This window comes from Ptychodera flava, chromosome 17, assembly GCF_041260155.1.
Source record: "Ptychodera flava strain L36383 chromosome 17, AS_Pfla_20210202, whole genome shotgun sequence".
Classification (NCBI taxonomy): Eukaryota; Metazoa; Hemichordata; class Enteropneusta; family Ptychoderidae; genus Ptychodera; species Ptychodera flava.
The window spans coordinates 2,674,214-2,695,602 of NC_091944.1; the positions used below are offsets into that span (position 1 = coordinate 2,674,214).

At 36.5% G+C, this 21,389-nt stretch overlaps 2 protein-coding genes across 2 annotated transcripts; both read right to left on the reverse strand.

Moving 5' to 3' along the window:
• Positions 1-418: 418 nt before the first annotated feature.
• Positions 419-5,026, reverse strand: LOC139116434 (uncharacterized). Its single transcript, XM_070679070.1, has 4 exons — positions 4,958-5,026; positions 2,869-3,208; positions 1,926-2,027; positions 419-953 (listed from the first exon to the last, which is right to left on the reverse strand). Exons 2-4 carry the CDS (start codon positions 3,184-3,186, stop codon positions 810-812), a joined length of 564 nt encoding a protein of 187 aa, XP_070535171.1. The 5' UTR covers positions 3,187-3,208; positions 4,958-5,026; the 3' UTR covers positions 419-809.
• Positions 5,027-13,073: 8,047 nt separating this feature from the next.
• On the reverse strand, positions 13,074-17,750 carry LOC139115144 (uncharacterized). Its single transcript, XM_070677052.1, has 4 exons — positions 17,612-17,750; positions 15,603-15,939; positions 14,572-14,673; positions 13,074-13,578 (listed from the first exon to the last, which is right to left on the reverse strand). Exons 2-4 carry the CDS (start codon positions 15,915-15,917, stop codon positions 13,420-13,422), a joined length of 576 nt encoding a protein of 191 aa, XP_070533153.1. The 5' UTR covers positions 15,918-15,939; positions 17,612-17,750; the 3' UTR covers positions 13,074-13,419.
• Positions 17,751-21,389: the final 3,639 nt, after the last annotated feature.

Sequence of the window (21,389 nt, forward strand, 5' to 3'; positions counted from 1 at the left end):
TTTGCGAGTCTGTCACCAACGACGTACAACATTATCAAAAGTCGTGACAACGTTGTCGTCTGCCACTGTACTCTGACCTGCCTACTTTGTAGTTCCGGTCCGTGTGCCATTGGATAATATTTTGCGAGTGGAACGAAAGGCTGTTTATCATCCAGTCAGAGCTCGTGTAATATATACAGCAAAGTTTTGGACGATTTCTGAGTGTGGGATCGATTTTTCCCACACCATCGATCCTACACTCCTAGTGCCCAGGAATGTGAGAAAGCTTCTTCTTTGTCTATTCCTTTCCAATTTTATCCATGGTAAAGACGCCTCAGCATCAGAGTGCACAAACACAGATACACACAAACATGATTCCGAATACAATAATAGACGATTAAATGAGATACTTTTAATGCATCAGCTAATCATCAAGTTACAAGACGCTTGAAGTAATTTATAATCATAACATCAGGAAATTTCGATAAGTATTCACCACATATGGTTGAGAATTCTCCATGTGTCAAGGAAAGAAATACATTTCGCTTAAGATTCTTTTCCTTTTGGCATCATATCAACACAGAAATTAACGTATAACTTTACTCAATATCAAATGGTATTGATGAAGAGACAGTGGTAATATTGTGGTCCCTACAGCGGCTAAAAGTTCTTGAAAAGATGATGATTGTTTAAACTTTCAAGTTGCAGACGCCATCGCAGGTATTGACGAAATGAGTTAGCAAAGAACGAGGGTATTATAATAGCGTTTCATATTTCATCCGTTGACGAGCAAGCGGGCAGTCGTTTCTTCTCAGGTGTTAATCAGTCAATTATAACTTTGGCGTAAAGTCCTTGCAATACTTGACAAAGGAACCGTCATCACTATCTTCCATTATACATTTGTTGAATAATTTATTCTTAGTGACAGGTAAAGGTGAGTTCACGTATATTCCGTCTAACTTCGCGGGGCAATCCTAGATTATTGGAAAAGATGTAGAAGTCAGCAATGACAAGATGAAAGGGTACTGTTGCATTTTTTCAGCTTTTGTCAGCAATAATTTCAAGGTCTGCTTCCCAGATGAAAGAGCCGGAACTGGAGGTTATAAAGCTGGTAAAATAATCAACCACTTATTATATGCCGATGATCTGGTATGATTTGTCCGTCTATTAAGTCTTTTAGAAAATTGATCAAGATATGCGAACTGTACGGAGATGATCATGATATTTTATGTACATTTCTTAAGTATACTAAAGAGTATAATCTTCTTTGCAAAATCATGCAAGCTACAAAAATATCAACAATGTATCTCTGTGAATAATCGCAGTGAAAAATTATTTGGGGTGAATTCTGTCGTCATTTAGTATGTGTGTGTTAGTATATATGCCAGGGCGAATTTGACCTCCGTAATTTAATCATTGTTCTTTCATGCATTCACAAACGTTGTTTAGACTGTTTTGGTCTGTTATTTATTGTCTGAATATTTGATTGATTATGGTGCAAAACAGACGAATACTATGAAACTGGCTTATAATAATTCGATGCGTATTGTCTTTACCTTGAAGGTTTCTGGAGTATCGCCCACCAATACTGTGTACAAAACAATATTCTAAATTTTCTTCATTTCTGCTGAATTCACTTTTTAACTTTAGCGTACGTCTACTTGAGACCAAGAATGCTTTAATTCTTAGTTTTAATGACTCTGATCCATTTTTACTTTCCTCCTTTTGGACTAACTTTAGAAATATCATTCAAATAAGAATTTCGGGTGTTGAAATTTTATTTCCTTTTTTATTGCTGCGGGTCATTCTTAGCCTGAAATAAACAATAATAATAATAACAATGGCCGCTTGTTAGCCTACATTTTATTCTAAATGAATTATACAATTCGTGGACACGTATACCAATGAAATAAACTATATATACTTTTAAATGAAACACTACTCACCAATGGAGTACACGTTTTCTTCGTTCCACCAAGACTGGCGTAAACGCTAGTTATGCAATCAAAGCAGCCATCGACGTCGTCAGCGGCAACAATCTTAGTTCCCTGCGTAATGTAAAGACATCACTTCCACTTAAAACACCGTCGGTGCATGTGTTGTTCGACCCTTCATTAGCAAGGCAGTCTTACTTAATCACAGTAGGAAGTAATTATCCTAACTGAATTTGATCGAGCACTTGATATTAAATGCATTATTTCCTTAATGGAAAAGTTTCATATACGTGTATCACTAAAATCTGCCATTTCAATGAATTGTGCGCACATTCATTGCAAATACTATGGAAAAGTCACTCGACATGTACCTCCTTCGTACGTTATTGTGGTTAAGTAATAAAGCACACCTAGCGACGGTGCACCACGAGATTTTGAACAGTTCATGACATATGTGCATGTTTGCAGGAGCAATAGCGAATGCATACATGCAGGCGTACAAGTGAATCACATCAGTATATTGAAATTTTGGAATGGAACGTCAGAAATACATTTTTGCTCTTGTCGAGAGCGACCGTGCGCCAATCGTGTTACATCGCGATTGTGCCACGCTTCTCTTCACGTCTAGACCAACCAGATTGCTACATTTGCGCCATCAGTATACTGGTATACCATTTCGCATATTGCATTCAGATCCACATTTTCATGAATTAAACGGACTCAGAATGACAAAGATACCCAAATCAGTATAACCTTGGATACTGCCTTTAAATTGCGATTCAGTGTAGTCAGTAATATTCCCGTAATACATTTGCCGGTACGTTAAATAGCATCACAGTATTGGCACCTCTGATCAAGATTTCTAATTCATTTAAACTAAGAAGGTAAGAGAACATATCAAACTTTGTATGCACATTTCTCGCAAAATACCTGTACATGTTTTGAATTTACTCACAAAATCTTCGACAGGCAGTGCGTCCAATTCACTTGCTTTTACTTCAAACATAATTCTACCATCTTCCTCAATATCCTTATATGCATGGTTTGAATGGACGTTGGTATTTGGAGTCATCTGGTCAACTTGTGACTTCAGCTCCTGCAGGTCGTCATGGCATTTTGCTTCTTTTAACATCACCTTGCTAGAGATTGCATCACCATGAATGCGGGACACAGTTAAGATGCAAGAATAATCATTTTCCCCGGAAGAGTCGCTAGAAGATACTTCGCAGACTCCAACAAGCAAAGCAGCCAGTAGTACGAATGATAACTTCATGGTTTAATCAGACTAGGTACGTCTGTAATTGACAATGTTACAGTAAGAGTCTGAATGAAATGCGTGTATGAAACTTTCATAGTTCCTTAACTATCATACCATGAAAATCATACCGATTTATCGAATGCAATTTGATGAAAACTGCAGTGATAGCCAAAGTTTATTGACATTTCCTCTTCAGTTGTTACTTCAACAACAAAAAAATCGCTGCATTTACTCTGAGATAATTATCCAAATCTGCCAAATTTTGAGAGGAACTATTTCTCGTCAATTATGTGGTGAAGAACACAATTTTGTAACCACACGAAAGCGTGATATGAGACAAACTTCCGGCTGTAAACCGTAGGCTTGATTTAATTCCTTTGGTGTAAATAGGCGAATCGCAAAGGTATCTGTAAATATCTCTCTGTTTTAATCCACCTTTTTCGTTTTCATTGTATTGTGCTATCTTCGATTGCAATGTTTCATATAGTCCCGCTTTGTATCAGGATGTATGTTCAATTGAAGGGCCTCGAGGAGATAAGCATCTTTACTGAAGCTTACCAAGCTACCCTCGTTCAGTAGGTTTGATAAAATAATAAAATAAAATAATTATCCGGGACGCATTTTACCTTAAGCTTCATTTTGAAGGACAAACCCACTTCTATTCCATTCTTCATAATCACAGTTTTCTTTAAAAATCGATAAACATATTTCCTCCCCATTCAAGGGTATTCTTACGGTCGCTACATTTTTACGCACACATTATACGAGATCAGTTTTATCTCTTGGGCTGATCTCGGTATTCATTTTTCCATACGGGGTATTTGTATCAATAAGGACTACTCTAAGTCCTACCGTACCTAACATTTCTGAATGCCAGAAATTGCATCAGACAAACCAACTCACACGAACAGCTGTCAATACTTTAGACTTTACTTTAGTAGAGCATGCAATTCATATGAAGACTTTCGAGCTAGACACATCCTATTAGCTCAAAAGTTAGTGAGGCAATCAAGGATTCTCAGAAAGTAGATTAGTGAAATCTGTAAGAAGTTCTACGGTAGATATGGAGATGTTGTATCAAAATATGACCTGTCTGTTTCTCGAATGATGAGTGACAGCATACCAAATTTTGACTCACAAAAGTAATTTGGTGAATTCACCAAATAACAATGGATTTGTCGCGTTGGGTCAATCTTGACGGGTGCAGCTAGCCGGCAGGGTACGCTTACCCATTCAGGACACCTGGTACCACCACTATTTCGTGGTTCAAGATGACCCCATAGCCTTTGTCATTTTCGATATATTCCTTGGACCTGGTAAATTTCATAGTTACCTTGAATGATAATGATGATTGGACCTGATTTGATGTCTATTTCTTTTGATAAATTAAAGTACATCCTCTGTGGTTTTTGTGCTTTATCTGTCAGCTTTATATCCAAAAATCCGAATTGTGGCGAATATGTGCAATTGTTATAAAGCCAGTTGCGTTTGCGATTAATGTGATTATAAATTTCATTTTAATTTTCGCTACAGACGATACAAACTAATCCATGACAAAGGTACCAAATCTCTTTTCAAAGTAAGGGTTGTAACTTTACAGTTTGTTTTATGTGCAACCCCACAAAAGCCATAATATATAATGTTCTTAAAATGTCACTCAAATTAATATTGTTATGATTTAACATTGACTTTCACTACCTAAAAGACTAGTCTTCTCGTACTGAACGATGACTGTAGCTTATTGTAATCTGTACTCTGTCGATGGATACTATATGTGGTTACTTACCCACTTGATCCAGAAATGATCTTCTCTTACAGAAGCAGGCCGAGTATTCAGCTACTAAGACAAGATGCCTGATGTATTCCACTGAAGTAACTCTCACTTCATTTTATAGAACCTATCTGGAAAAGATGCGGGTGATAATTATTTACCACTGTATACTAAAATAAACATACTTAAAGAAATAAATAGAACCAATCATAAATTTGAGTAAATCGATCACAAATAGACTCCAGATGGTCTATAATATGACCGGAAATTTAAATTATAAATCGAAGGGTTAACTCTCTTTCATTTGGACGACAACAACGCTGAGTTATCTATTGCGAGGCCATTTATAACAGGAGATATGAACAGTGTCACTGAAAACTTTTCAATTATAACTTTAAACGCAATGCTGGAACACACCAGCCCTCCCACGCTGTAATTTCTGTCCAGTCCCTCAGCACAAGTGAACAATCTGACGAAGATGCTGTATTTTTGTGATGTGAGCTTTCCCCCCGATTTCCGTTGTTTTTGTTATGCACAACATTCTTCAGTAAAATAGTTCAGACTGAGGGTAACGATAAAGTTTCTCCAACACTCCTCACAATAGGTGCAGCTAGCATCGCCGACTCTGTTGCCAACATTTTAAAGAATTCAAGCGTTTATGGTTCTTTTCTCCAAAATTGTTTTCGTTGCACTACAGTTGTTCAAATCCTGAAAATGTACCAAATAATCTTATTTGCAACTGAAGGTCTATTTCAACTCTAACTGATCTAAGATACTTTGGAAACATGTTTTTAGTAGCCTTCATAATTATATCAATTCAAACAAAGTAATCGTTATATCTCAATCTGTTTTCAGACAATTTCACTCATGCCATGCAGACCAAAGTCTAGGGAATATTGATAATGGATTGTATAGTGGCTTATCATTTTTAGATCTTTGTAAAGTATTGAATCTTGTGAACCATGATCATCCCTTGTCTTAAAGTTGGCGACTTAGACACGTCGGCTGATGATCAGGTGGAAGTTTGAGTCGTAATTTTTACTGGTTTCGTCCTGGATTTCAAACAATGCTATGTCTATTAACACTTCTAAGACCAAGAGCTGCGTCCTTTAACACCTGTAAAAGTCACTTTATTAGTCTATGATGCTATTTTTCTGTCTGTAATTGATAATTGCTGCATTGTAGGGGGCAAGACAACAAAGACGAATCTGCAAAGAATTTACAACTTAAAAGAATGACCATTAGAGTCATACTTAGATATAAAGTTAAGATCCATATCTATTTAGGCCTACCAAGGGGACTATTAAGACGCCTTTACACATTATTCATGTCAAATATCACTTTAAAATCGCAATTTTAATGCAGCTGACTCTGATCGTAAACGCCATATACATAGTATATAGATGGGATTAAGGATGGTGATTTTATCAATATGAAAACGTTGAAAAGGACATTTATAACTCTGTATATTACATGTATATATATTAATACTCTTGTCCAGAAGAATTGGGAAACATAACCGCGTTGTCTGCGTACATTTCCCAGAAACCAAACACAATTACTCATAGCGAGTCGATTTTGATTAAGAATATTAAAATCCGGCCTCTTCTTTCTTGGCCACCGTTTCTAATATGGAGTTGAAACTCTTAATCACATGTATAATTGTCAGTAATTTGAACCAGTTTATTCCATCGACCCAGCTGCATGCATTTGTAATAAAACCAGTAGCATTTGCGATTGGTGTGATTACAAAATGCGTTTAAATTTTTGCCGGAGACAATGCATAAAACTCATAAATTACGCCCTGACACAGATACCAAATGTCTAATTACAGTGTGGAAATGCTTCCACGCAAGCACGTATCGATTGACAGAGCACACTGTGGACCACAATAAGCTACAATAATATTTCAGTTCAAGAAGGATGGACTTCTTGATTGTGAAAGTCAAGATGTATTCATAGCAATTAATTCGAACGACTTTGTAATAACATTATAAATTCTCATTTCGCTTAGTTTTGTGGGTTGCACATGCAGTACACTGTTGCATGACTATGTCTACAATTGAAGTGGATATACAATATAAAAGTAGTATGTTTGCATTCAGATCGGCAGTCATATTGTTACTTATCCTCTTGATCCAGAAATGATCTTCTTTTACAGAACAAAGCCGAGTATTTAGCTAGGCAAGATGTCTAATGCATTTTATGGAAGTAATTTTCACTGTATTTTATAGAACCTGACTGGAAAAGATGCAGATGATAATTACCAGAAAATGTATGCAAAAACATACATACTAAAAGAAATAATTAGAACCAATCATAAATTTGTATAAATCGATCACAAATAGTCATCAACTGGTCTATAATATCACACTAACTGGAAATTTAAATCTTGAATCAAAGGGTAACCTCCCTGTTATTTGGCTGCTCAGTGATTTGGACCCTCATAAAGCTGAGTTATCTATTATGAGGTTGTTTATAACATGGTATGAACAGTGTTAGTGATAAACTTTCAATAATAACTTACTTGCACTTCTGGAAAACACCAGCCCTCCCATCCTGTCCTTTCGGTCCAGTCGCTCAGCACAAGTTAACTATCTGACGAAGACTGCTATATTCTTGTTGTATGAGTTAAGATTGAAGAAAAAACTAAACTCAGAACACTGCTATCATTTAATTGCATTTTATTTAATATAATTGCAATGTTATAACTGCACTCTTTTGTCAAGAGTCCAAAAATGAAAAGTAAGGAATTTCTGTCAAAGAGGGCACTTCACTTAAAGTATAATCTGTCTTGTTGTTTAAAGCCATGGGTTAGGGAGCGTTCAGTTATTGCGGCCGGGGGTGGGCCGGCAAAATCCAGGGGGGTCACCTTAAATTTGAAAACTGCAAAGGGGGGGGGGGTTATGTATCTTTCAAACAGATCAGAGGGGGGGATCACTTAATTTTCATAAGTATCCGTCCCGTCAAAAGGCAGTTTCAGTGTTCAGAAATATTCTGGGAGATAAAAATGATTCGCTGCATGATTTCGTTCTCTGAAGTCATTTAACTGTATATCTGAACAAAAGTATAATTATCTGTCACATGAACATCTTGCCTTGGCAATTCTGAGGCTTGTCTTACTGTAAATTGAGCTCACTGAGGGCAATGAACAATTCCTATTACTTACATATTAGAGATATAGCAAGTTTTGTCAGGAAAATTATTTAACAGTTACCTGTAGATTACTAGTACCATGAAAAGTGAAATTATGCTTTTAGGTGAAATTCCAATATCAATATTGTTGTCAACATCTGAACATTCAAATGTCCTATTTGAATCAAGTACATTTGTATCCATTGTCAAACACCTATAAAAGCACAAATTAATTTACTTTACATTATCAAAAAATTATTCATAGTTTTCTCACAGACCTCAGTGTATAATGAATCAACATTTCGGTGAAATTCCAAAATCCAGTTTCCTGCAACCATGTGAACCTTTAACCATCCTAGTCTAACTAAGTACTTCAAAATGTGTTATCAAATGTCTATAAATGCACAGATTTAGATAGTTTTGTATTGGAAAACATTATTCATAGTTTCCTCATAGACTACCATGTATAGTGAATCAACATTTCAGTGAAATATCAAAATCCAATTTCTTGCACACATATCCATTTGTAACCACCCTAGTCTAATCAAGTACATTAATATTAATAATCAAGAGTACATAAATACACAGATTTACCTATTTTTGTATTGGAAAAAAATTATTCATAGTTTCCTCATAGACTCCAATGTACAGTGAATCTACATTTTGGTGAAATTCCAAAATCCAATTTCTGGTGAACACATCCATTTGTTACCACCCTAGTCTAATCAAGTACATTGATATTAATAATCGAGAGTAAATAAATACACAGATTCACCTATTTTTGTATTGGAAAAAAATTATTCATAGTTTCCTCATAGACTCCCATGTACAGTGGATGAACATTTTCAGTGAAATTCAAAATCAGATTTCTTATACACATATCCATTTGTAACCACCCAAGTCTAATCAAGTACATTAATGTTAATAATCAAGAGAACATAAATACACAGATTTACCTATTTTTGTATTGGAAAAAATTATTCATAGTTTCCTCATAGACTCCAATGTACAGTGAATCTACATTTCGGTGAAATTCCAAAATCCAATTTCTGGCGAACACATCCATTTGTTACCACCCTAGTCTAATCAAGTACATTGATATTAATAATCGAGAGTAAATAAATACACAGATTCACCTATTTTTGTATTGGAAAAAAATTATTCATAGTTTCCTCATAGACTCCCATGTACAGTGGATGAACATTTTCAGTGAAATTCCAAAATCAGATTTCTTGTACACATAACATATATAAGCACCTTTAACCATCACATTGTAATCAAGTACAATTATGTTAATTATACAACGTCTGTATATGCACAAGTATAGCAAGTTTTTCATTGGAAAAACAATATTCACAATTTTATCGTATACTCCCATTTATAGTGGATGAACATCTTTGGTGAAAATCTAAAGTCAAATTTTTTGTCCACATACCGGTGGTAACAACCTAAGTACATTGATGTCAATTGATGTCAAATATCTATAAATGCATAGATATAGTTTTGTATTGAAAAAGTATTACATAGTTTTCTCATAGACTACCTTGTATAGTAAATCAACATTATCAACAGCTGATTATCAATTACATCCAAATATCAAAATTTTTTACACACACGCTTACGCAAAATATTGCAATCCACCTGTAATTTCTGTCCAATCCCTTTGGGGGTAATTTCAAATTATAGCAAGTTAGAAGGGGAAATTTAAACATTAACACCTTTGTTTGTAAGGGGGCTTAATTTCCAAAAATCTGAGAATCTATTTTTTATTCTATTGCCCCCCCCCCTCCAGCAGTGTTTGTGTGTACAGCTTTACTCAAGCAATAGGGGGGTCATGACATTTTTGTCATCTTAAAAGGGGGTCATCAATTTTTTGGTGCAATGGGTAGGGGGGGTTCACTTATTTTGACTGATGAGCAGGAAGAATTTGCCGGCCCACCCCGGCCATAATAACTGAACGCTCCCTTAGGCATTAGATTGTCTTACCAGAAAATTTACTACCTAGATTACAATTCCAATGTAAAGAAAAGGCTATGTCACCTCCACAATCCTCTTACAAACTAGAACAAGCTTGATCCTTGGGATTGAGCCCAGTTCTTAAAATTCAAATGCTATTTTTGTCGTTTATCTTTAGTTGACGATTCCTTTTACCAGTCGGTTCTTGTTGTTATTATGAATTATACATATTGCTGTCGTAGTCAATGGTGCAGCTTGTTGCTGGTAACTTCTAAACGTGTCGTAGAGGGCGTGATTTCAACGATTGGTGAGATAGGAGCAGCTTGAGTTTAATTTAAAGATTGATCATGAATTTTGGCTCATTATTACTCGTTAATGGCGCGTTCCATGATCCATCAGGTTGCAGCTCGTTAATGATCATAACTGTTCGTTACTGGGCATTTATTTGTAGTTATCAGAGTGAAAACATCCCGTATTTAGCTATTATCTAATTTTTTTTTCAAGTCAAATATTAGTTTCATCATGTTTTTTTGTCATTTAAAGTTTGACACATCCAGTCCTACGATACCTGTCCCTTGTTATTGTATACAACAAAGTTGACTTAATACAATTGCCGGCTTATTTTAATACCCTGTCACTCACGTTTGGTTTGATAGCGTTTGTAGAGGTTTCTTTAATCAAAAGTTAAAACATTAAAAGCTTCCCTAGCGGCCATCTGCATTTTGCATCGCTACGGTGCAAAGAGACAGCAGAAACCATTGGTGACCATCGAACAAGCTTTCCTTGTTCCGACTCTGTAACGGAGTAATGAAGCGTCGAGTGAACCATATCCTTTTCGAGCGTCTCATCTCAGTCAAAGACCCAAACAAGCTAGTTAAAGGTATACTGTCACCTATTCCGATTTTGCCACAGTTACAATGGAAAGAGAAAATATAACCAATCACAGATTTTAAGTGGGTGGCCGCTTTTAAAAACTGCGCCCTCACACGGGCATTTTGAATGCCAGGGAACGCCCCTTTGACCATATATGGGCATATTTACATTACAGGTGACTGTATACCTTTAATTCCAAGAGATCGACAACAATGCGGCCCTTGGCTCTTAATTGCTGTTTGATCCAGGTAAGACAACTCAGTAAAGTCGCCGGATTGGCCTGGGATACGCCAACTACCTTAACATGTACTGCAATATTCAAGGTTTTATTGGCATTCCTTTTAAACATGCATATTTACATTGAGATTACATAACTGTGTAATAGATGTTAAAATTGGGAAGGCGTAATATTTTGCTGAAGGAAAACACTTGATATGGTCCGATAACTTTCAAGAAAGTGAAAACTCGTAGGTTTACATAAAATGCCATATTTCCATTTATATTTTCTTCGTTCAGAGGCTGTTGAAATTATATTTTGTTACTTATAGACATGTTTGTTATTTATATACTGGTATTATTATTATTGATATGGTGAACATTCGTTGAAAGTTAAGCACAGTTTTTCAAAACATTTTCTGCACGCCTAGAGTGATTTCTTTTGCAGTTGAAGAAAGAAATTGGTTAACTCTTTTCCTCGACCACGATGACAGTACAGAGCATTATGGGTAAGCAGTTGAAAGGTCAACTTTTTCTCTGCTATCAGATAAAACGCAAATTCCAACTCAGAAAGATATAGGAGCACACATGTATAAGGGAATATGACGTTTAACAGGTCCAATAATCATTTTCAGTCAACGTAATACATTACCAGGTCCGTGGGACATTTGTGATTTACAAAGTTAAGTAGGACCATCCTGAACCACTGACAGCTAGTAGTGGTAAAAGATGTCTGGAATGGGTAAGCATACCCTGCTAGTTGATGGCATCAACTGTCACATGACGAAAGAACTTCCGTTTGGTCACTACTGCGGGATAATACATTTTAGTGTTGAAAGGAATTCAAAATTGTATAGTTTCTTATCTCTCACAATGACAGAAATGATGACGTCACACCATCATTGACCATTCGCAGAGGCTCCCTATTGGTGGTAAATACTGCGGCTTGTTAAAATACCATTTCTAGCACTATCCCCTTGCCATTATAATCTCGGTTATAGTGACCCTTCGAGAATCCACAGTGCTTTCATGATCCAACAATTCAATCGAAAACACAAAGGAATTTCATTTTAACTTTTTGTTGATTTTAAATAGTTGAGACAAGTCACGGTCTTGCTCGATGCCCGGGTATTAAAGTTTTCTGTTCAACGTCAACTGAGCTACTAACCATGGATATAGGTCAAGTGGCAAACATTCTATCGTACTTCGCAGTTCCATTTTCATTTACGTTTTTCGAATTTCAAAGCTAAAAATGGGAATTAGCCATTCGGAAAATAAAGATCCCGCTTTTGTTAATCCTGATAGGCATTCTCTGTGTCTTTCTGGCGACATTACCACTAGAATTCAGAGATATGGATAATCATTAGATCTCCCGGTAGCAATATATCTTTAGGGTCTAGTAGTTGGAATCCGACTGTAACAAACAGCAGAGTGCGTAATTGTAAGGGTAATGGATTTGTTCGGCTGTCAACATTAAGAAAGATAAGCACAAACACCTATTAGTCTTGTAACCCTTGAAAATGTCTGATTTGGCTGTTCGGTAAAGAATTTCACATTAAAAACGGGGTTATGGTGTCAATGTGCTACCATGCTTGATTTAAAATGAAACTGCTATAGTAATGGCTGCTTAGAGAAATATCACACAAAAATCGATCAATTATTTTATAACTCGCAATTTTCTTCATGTCTTTGAACGCACTATGTATAGATAAATTTTCTGAAATCCGAGATGAACGGAAAAGACGACAAATCTATCCTATCTGCCGGTTCCTCCCTACTTCTTTCAACATAATTTTTTCGGAGTTACCGATTTAAACGATTTTTCAAGAGACTGCTCCTTCCTTGTCTCTCCCTTTCCCATTTTATCCAGAATACATGACGTCACAGCTACAGCGTGCACAAACAAAAAACAAACATGATTCTAAGTACAATAAAAACCAAGACCATTAAATGAGCGATTGTCAATGCATAAGCTAATCATTTTAATTAAAGCTGCCAAGTTACAAGACGCTAGAAGAAATCACAATAGTATCAGCATATTTCGATAAGAAGTCAGCACAGATGGCTGAGATTATTCCACATGTCAAGGAAAGAAGTCATCTAGTATACGATTCTTTGCATGTTGTCTCACATCAACACAGAAATCCACTTTACTCAATATCAGTTGCAAAGACATTCACTTGTGTTTTCAAGTTGCGGACGCCATAGATTGACGAAATGAATTTTGTCGAGAATAAGAGATCAGAATTATGACAGCATTTTCTATTTCATCCGTTGACGAGTATGCACGCTTCTTCTCAGGCATTACTTGGTGACAGCTTTGGTGTGAAGTCCTTGCAATACGTGACGTAGGAACCATCATCGTTATCTTCCTTGATACACTTGGTGAATAAATTACTCCTGGTGACAGGTAAAGGCGGGTTCACGTATACTCCGTCAAACTGAGAGAGGCAGTCCTAGGTTTTTGGAAGAGATGAAGAAGTTAGCAATGAGAATATGAAAGTAGTTATTGCATTTTTTTCAGCTTCTTTCAGCAATAATGTAAAGGTCTTCTTCCATAGGTATATTGAACTACTCATTATTAACCTTGTCAATATTGACTGTATATGTGTATCTTCCGCGGTTCACTGTTTGTGTCAAAATAACCACCAAAAACAGAAATATTTTTTATGGCATAATCTGTAAAAAGGTGGCCAATGATATACTCCGAGATATTCTAAAAAAGAGTTGTTGCCTTTTGATAACCCTTTATAGCAATCGTCCACATTTCTGAATTTGTAACCGTGAATGAAAAAGAACGTTGGACCAATGTGCAGCGTCTCGGGAGTTTCCGACTTTGGTGTAAATAATGACAATCTACCGATAAAAATTAGTCTTCCCAGCCGTTGCATACTACTAGCAACAGTAAATCCTCAATGATGGCTTTAACGGGAGGTCATGAACATTCACTGTGTATAGTTGTGAGGATAGCATAATGTAAGTGATCAAGATAAAAATGTGGAATTTTGCAGGGGCTAGGATTGACCCTTTCGATATATTGGTAAAGGACCGGAACACTGAGTAGACCAGGGATGGAGCTACCTAGATTGAAACCTATAGCGTTAGGGAAATGTCACATGATGAAGGAAGTGCATCTGTAACAAAGCCAAACAGGGCAGTGTATCTTCCTATTCGCGTAATCGTTCATGATCTGCCGGACATCTACCCGGAGGCAAAAAGGATTCCATAACGGCCTCTTCACATGCTTGCAGATGTTCTAATGGTGATAGGCCCAGAGTCTCAGATCATGTGACTGTTTGCTTCAGAGAAATATCTACAAACAAGTCTTGTTATTCAGCGCTTGTTAGTCTATACGATAACGGATATTTTATTCAAAAAGAATTCGACAATTTCATTAATTTGTACAACATTTAAATCAATTATATACTTTGACTTGAAACACTACTCACCATTGGAATACAAGTTTTCTTTGTTCCACCAAGACCGATATAAATGCCAGTTGTACAGTTGAAGCAGCCATCGACGTCGCCATCAGCTACAATCTTAGTTCCCTGTGTAATGTAAAGACATCACTTCGACTTAACATAACGTGAGATTGAAGTTATTCGATTCAGGTGATATTTTTCCCACTCATTAACAAGGGCCCGGAGTCTTATCAATCAGAAAAGTAAGTAATTATCCAAACTGAATTTGATCAAGCATTTGATAGCAAATGCATTACTTCCTTAATAGAAAAATTTAACATTGATTTCGTGTATTTTTTGACATTAAAATCAGCCATTGCAATGAATTGTGCGCATATTCATTGCAAATACGTATGGAAGTCACGTGACATGTCCCCCTTCGTACTATATTGCATTCAGATCCACACTAGCTTCAATTTACATGGGTTCAGAATGACAAAGATACCAAAATCAGTACCACCTTATACATTTCCTCCGAATTACGATTAAGGTAGAACGTGCCTCTGGGACAGATGGCGGGACTCTTAAATTTCTACACTTCTTTTCTGATTTACCACTTGTGGGGGCTCATTTTAAAGCTTTAGGAATAAGAAAAACTTTCACCGGCTTAGTTTTTCGGAAATCCAAAATTTAATTTTCCCCCATAGGTAACACAGGAATGGCGGCCATTTTAATTTCATGTCTCGCGAAACGTTGGGTAATTTGTTTCGCTAGTTCCAAACGGTGGTCCCCCGATTTTTATTGTCGATTTGATAAGAGAATGGTTGAAAGTTTCATTCAGGAAAGTTCGACCAAAAGTTTGAGTCTTTCACTTTCGAGGCGCGTACTACCCAAGTTAGTCAGCAATTTGCCCTGAATACATTTGTTGGTACTTTCAATAACATAATAGTATTGGGATGGCACCTGTGATAATCATTTACAATCTGCTCATTTAAGCAATGAAGGTAAGAGAATATATAAAACATTAAATGCAAATTTCTTGCAAAATGTTTGTACATATTTTTTAGTTTACTCACATAGTCATCGGCAGACACTGTGTCCAATTTACTTGCTGTTATGCTAAATATAATTCTGCCATCTTCCTCAATATCCTCGTATGCATGGTACGCTGTGATGGTAACATCTGCAGTTATCTGGTCAGCTTGTGTCTTCAGCTCATGCAGGTCGTCATGGCAATCGGCTCCTTTTAACATCACCTTGTTCGTGATTGCATCATGAATGCGGGTCACAGTTAAGATGCAAGAATAATCATTTTCGGGGGAAGAGTCGCTAGAGGATCCTTCGCAGACTCCAACAAGCAGAGCAGCCAGTAGTACGAATGATAACTTCATAGTTTAATCACACTAGGTAAGTCTGTAATTGACAGTGTTACAGTAAGAGTCTGAATGAAATGCGTGTATGAAACTTTCATAGATTTACTGTCATACCACGAGAATCATACCATATATCGAATACGATTTGATCAAAACAGCAGTAATAGCCGAAGTTTATGGACATTTTCTCGTCTTCGCTCTACCTTTGAAAAGTAATCACATGATCCATATAACAGTAGGTACAATTCGTAATACATATAAGTCAATTGTTACAAACATAGACACAAAACAGCACAGAGCAGACAGCAAAGTACCGATACACACAACAAAGACAAATTCGTGAAAGAAAGATATATGGACCTCTTGCATAGACCGAGAAGTGATGTCAGATGTTTCGAAAATTGTAAACGCATCATATCCCACATGTGGCATCCGCAATGTATCAATCTGTAAGTCAAATAAATAGCGGTCACCAACTAAGGACCAATGACACTGATGCCATCAGCAATCAAAAAAAAGCCGCTGCATTTACTCGGAGAAAATTACTCAAATCTGCTCACTTTTGATAGGAACTCTTTATTGCTAATTGTTCGGTGAAGAACTGAATTTGGTGACCGCGCGGAAGCCGGATAAGAGGAAAATGGGTGTAAATCCGTGATCTAGAGAGGCATCCACAAAATACAGCACAAGTTATCTGTGGTAAATTTGAAAGCATATATTCTCTGGCTATGATACTCTGTTTTAAAGAAAGGATTACAACATGTATGCATAGAAAACAACGAATGCATCGCTAGCATTCATTTGCAAAAATCGGGTCAACATTTCACAAACATTTGTATTACTAGAGCATCTTCTGTTAAAGCGTTATTTTGAATGAGAAAACTGCTTCCATTTCATTTTTTATAATCACGGTTTTCTTTAAAAGCCGATAAACTGATTTCCTCCTCATTGAAGTGTGATCTTTTACATTTGCACAATGTACATACATATCAAACGGTATCAGGTTTAATTCTTGGGAGGACGTCGGTATTTATCTTCCAGCGCAGGACGTTTGTTCCAATAACTACTAACTCCTACCTTAGTTACCTACCAGTTTTGGCGGATCAAAAATTTGCAACAGGGCTTACTCACTCATTTCTGTTGACCTCAGCCCAATCCAAACATCTCTGCTTTCTTTTTATGAACTGAAGTGCATCCTCTGTGGGTTTTTTGGTTTGTTTTTTTGTTTGGGTTTTTTGTGCTTGTTACATTTGTATTCCCCGGACCCAATCAGTGCATTGATAATAAAACCAGTAGCATTTGCCATTCTTGTGATTACAAAATGCATTTAAATTTTCGCGGCAGACGATACATAAAACTCACAAATTACTCCCTGACACAGATACAAATGTGTAATTACAGTGTGGAAACGCTTCCACGCAAGCATGTATCGATGGACAGAGCACATTGTGGACCACAGTAAGCTACAATAATCTTTCGGTGCAAGAAGGATGGACTTCTTGATTGTGAAAGTCAAGATGTAATCATAGCAATTAATTTGAACAACATTGTAATAACATTATACAGTTCATTTTCGATTACTTTTGTGGGTTGCGCATACAGTAAACTTTTGCACGATTATGTCTACCGTTTGAAGTGGATATAACTTCTCTTGAGATACAATATGAAAGCAGTACCTTTGTGTTCAGCCCGGAAGTAATAGCGTTACTTACCCAGTCGATCCAGAAATGATCTTCTTTAACAGAAGCAGGCCGAGTATTCAGCTACTAAGGCAAGATGTCTGATGTATTCCACGGAAGTAACTCTCACTTAATTTTATAGAGCCTAACTGGAAAAGATGCGGGTGATAATAACGAACCAATGTTACTAAAATAAACATGTCCACGTCATTAAAAGAAAGAAATAGAAGCAATCATGAATTTGAAAAAATCGATCAAAATAGAAAAATATCACTGGAAATTGAAATCAGTTTGTCTACAAGACCTGCATATGTGAATTTTGGGTGATAATTGATTTAGACTCCAGACTGAAAGTCAATTGTCAATGATACAAATGCGGGTATATATTCACAGGCTGTGTTCGCAAGCTGAATACTGGACAGTTCAAGTAGAATAAGAATGCAATTCTGTAAACTGAACAAAATTATTGTCAAATTGTCAAAGTTAATACAGTCACTACCCTGCTACTGCCTATGGGCAGTGTCACTGTCACTTCATACCGGCAGTGACAGAGATAACTCTGACTACGAAGTAGCTGAAGAAGAATGCATGTGATGCTCATGACAGTGAGACATAATTGTACACAAGATCAGGCCAGAAAACAACACATGGAAGACCAGGAGACTTGAAAGTTATCAGGGATTATTGAGTTCTGACGTATGACAATAATGAAACTCAAATATTAAAGAAAAAAGATGGGTTTTACCATGCTTGATTTTCTCGATTTTCACTTTCTCCCCGTAAAATAACACGAAAGTAAAACTTCGTAAAGTGACGACTCTAATGAAAAAAATATTTGACTATACACAATAATTGTAATTTTACCAAATTTACCATCATTACAACAAAAATTTCACAAATGAAAATGTTCATTTGATGGAATATTTTAACCTTTCAGTATTGTCATTTTTTCTAAAACTTGTAAGTAGCATCTAATCTAACAAGGAATTCACAATTGGCATAGTCTCTCATCATTGTCATTTTGTGTGCTCTTCAGCAGGTGCCACTGGCCTGGCAAGATCTTATTGGATTAATTCAAGTCGGCTTTGACTGACAAATCATAAAAGTCCACTGATAAATTTTAAAATGAATCAATTTAAGAACTTGCCTAGGAATTCCTAGGGAATTCGGCTCTATAAACTGCTAATAACAAGCAGTGTTGAATATTTGCCAGCAGAACTGTCCAATACATGTTTATTTTTTCTTTGCGTGCATCCCTAATAAATATACGGCTACATGATGATTTGGGGGAGGGGGACTTGAAAATATTTGATCATATAGACGGGGGGGGGGGGGGGGCTTTAAAATTTTTGAGGGTATCGAGAAGGAGCTGATGAACAATAAGATTTCAATCGCGATTCCTCCAGCCCGCCTCCCCCTCCAAACGTTATTTGTCAACGTAGCCTTACGAGGCCATCAATAGCAAGAGATATTAACAGCATCAGAGATAAACTTTCAATTAATTACAACTTTTGCATTCACTATTATAACTGCCAATAGAATAACAGAACTTCGTAATTGGCAATAAATGAAACACAAACATTTCTTACGGTCAGTGATTCGTATCTACTTAAATTTCAATCCCCAAGGTTTTATAATTTATATACTGCTTAAAACGTGCTTTCTAGCCAGACAGGGACTCGTTTGAACAAAAATTGTGAGAGACTCTCCATACACGACTGTATATTGTTAAATAAAGTAACGGGTGTGACCGATGAGTAGGGTCTCCATTTTGTCTTCAGATTGTGATAAAATGGAAAATATTTGTTTGTATATCATTAGTATTAACACTTTACTAAGCGGCCGAATTACTGTACAGTAATTTTCATCGGGGCTCTTTCGGAAAAAGAAAAGAAAAGAAAACTACATATCACAGACATGCGTACAAGAGACGGAACTACAGGGAAACATTCCTTCTTATGTAGTCTTTCAAGTTACGTTTGAAAGTATAAAGAGTAGTACTCTGTCTAATATCTGTAGGTAAAGCATTCCATACTTTAGATCCTCGGAAATGAAACCTACGTTGACCAGATTTTGAAATACACCTTGGCACATAACAGTCCTGGTGATATGCAGACCGCGTATTATGGTCATGAACATTGCAGTTGAGAGTAAATAAGCTTGATAAATATTGTGGACAGACACCATTCATACATTTAAACATTAAAATTGCAGTAAAGTAAAAAATACGCTGTTTTAACTGACATAATATTCAGAGTGAAACTTATAAAATCTGTGCGCCACTCTGGTCTTGATGGATATTTCGGCCACATTTCCAACAGCAAATTATCTATCAACCTTGAGCGCTCGTTTCAGATGAGCGATCAGTTCAGCATTACTGATTGGCCAACTTTGTACACTAAACAGTGGTATAAGATTTCCATGGATGTGTGACTGATCCCATTCCTCAACCATTACTTTACATTTTTAAAGAAATATCATGGATATTTTCCTACACTGATTGAACAATAGGATCAGAGAGCTTGTAGTCTGGATTTAAACCGTTTTTTGCTCACGTGTTTACACACGTGAGCATATGGTTTACCGCTGTCTGTATGTGTGTGTGTATGTGTCTGTCTGTATATACCCGATATCTCAAGAACTGCTGAAGGGATGTCAACCAAATTTGGTGCACAGCTTCAGGATCTAAATGGCAAGAACTGAAAAGGTTTTGGTGGGCGTGGCTTGGATATTAATGAGGTTATGAAAGTTTAAGTTTGTCCTGTTACGCCGCGTATGACAAGTGAAAACGATCGACTGTTTGAGGTTTTAAAATGTATGCAAATCCAGAGATATCTACTTATTTTCATATGTCTTGCCTGACATGTACCCTATAGGTCAGTAGCAAACTGGCATATGGCCAGACACTTGAGTGAGGAGTTTGGATTGGTTGATGACAAACGGGAAATTATTAAATATCCATAACGTAGTAAGATCTTGAAAGTATGCAAGTTAATCTGTTCATCATACAATATCCTTCTGTGTCATGAAGACATTTTCTAAATCAAAAAACGACTAAGATTACTTTAAGAATGACTAATATGGGTGTCAATTAAACATCGCTGAACACTAGACCTAAAATCCTTTAGTTCATGAGAATGTGTACCGGTACCTTAGAAGAATCAGAATACCAGACCTTTTGTGCAAATTTTGTTATCTGTACTGTCTGTGAGAGGGAAACGGACATTCTCGTCAAGCACCCATGCAGCAAATTCAAAGTGACTGATCAATGTGTGTGACTTTGAAAGTGTACTGTGATACAAATATTCAAAGTGACTGATCAATATGCGTGACTTTGAAAGTGTACTGTGATACAAATATTCAAAGTGACTGACCGATATGGGCGACTTTGAAAGTGTACACTGATACAAATATTCAAAGTGACTGATCGATATGGGTGACTTTGAAAGTGTACACTGATACAAATATTCAAAGTGACTGACCGATATGGGTGACTTTGAAAGTGTACACTGATACAAATATTCAAAGTGACTGACCGATATGGGTGACTTTGAAAGTGTACACTGATACAAATATTCAAAGTGACTGATCAATATGCGTGACTTTGAAAGTGTACTGTGATACAAATACTCAAAGTGACTGACCGATATGGGCGACTTTGAAAGTGTACACTGATACAAATATTCAAAGTGACTGACCGATATGGGTGACTTTGAAAGTGTACACTGATACAAATATTCAAAGTGACTGACCGATATGGGTGACTTTGAAAGTGTACACTGATACAAACATTCAAAGTGACTGACCGATA

Excerpts from the sequence above, each read along its gene's own strand:
- LOC139116434 (XM_070679070.1), bottom strand. The coding sequence starts at position 3,186 with ATGAAGTTATCATTCGTACTACTGGCTGCTTTGCTTGTTGGAGTCTGC. Across the intron at positions 2,028-2,868 it reads CACTGCCTGTCGAAGATTTT|GGAACTAAGATTGTTGCCGC; the intron begins GTGAGTAAATTC and ends TACATTACGCAG. Across the intron at positions 954-1,925 it reads AGAAAACGTGTACTCCATTG|GATTGCCCCGCGAAGTTAGA; the intron begins GTGAGTAGTGTT and ends CCAATAATCTAG.
- LOC139115144 (XM_070677052.1), bottom strand. The coding sequence starts at position 15,917 with ATGAAGTTATCATTCGTACTACTGGCTGCTCTGCTTGTTGGAGTCTGC. Across the intron at positions 14,674-15,602 it reads CAGTGTCTGCCGATGACTAT|GGAACTAAGATTGTAGCTGA; the intron begins GTGAGTAAACTA and ends TACATTACACAG. Across the intron at positions 13,579-14,571 it reads AGAAAACTTGTATTCCAATG|GACTGCCTCTCTCAGTTTGA; the intron begins GTGAGTAGTGTT and ends CCAAAAACCTAG.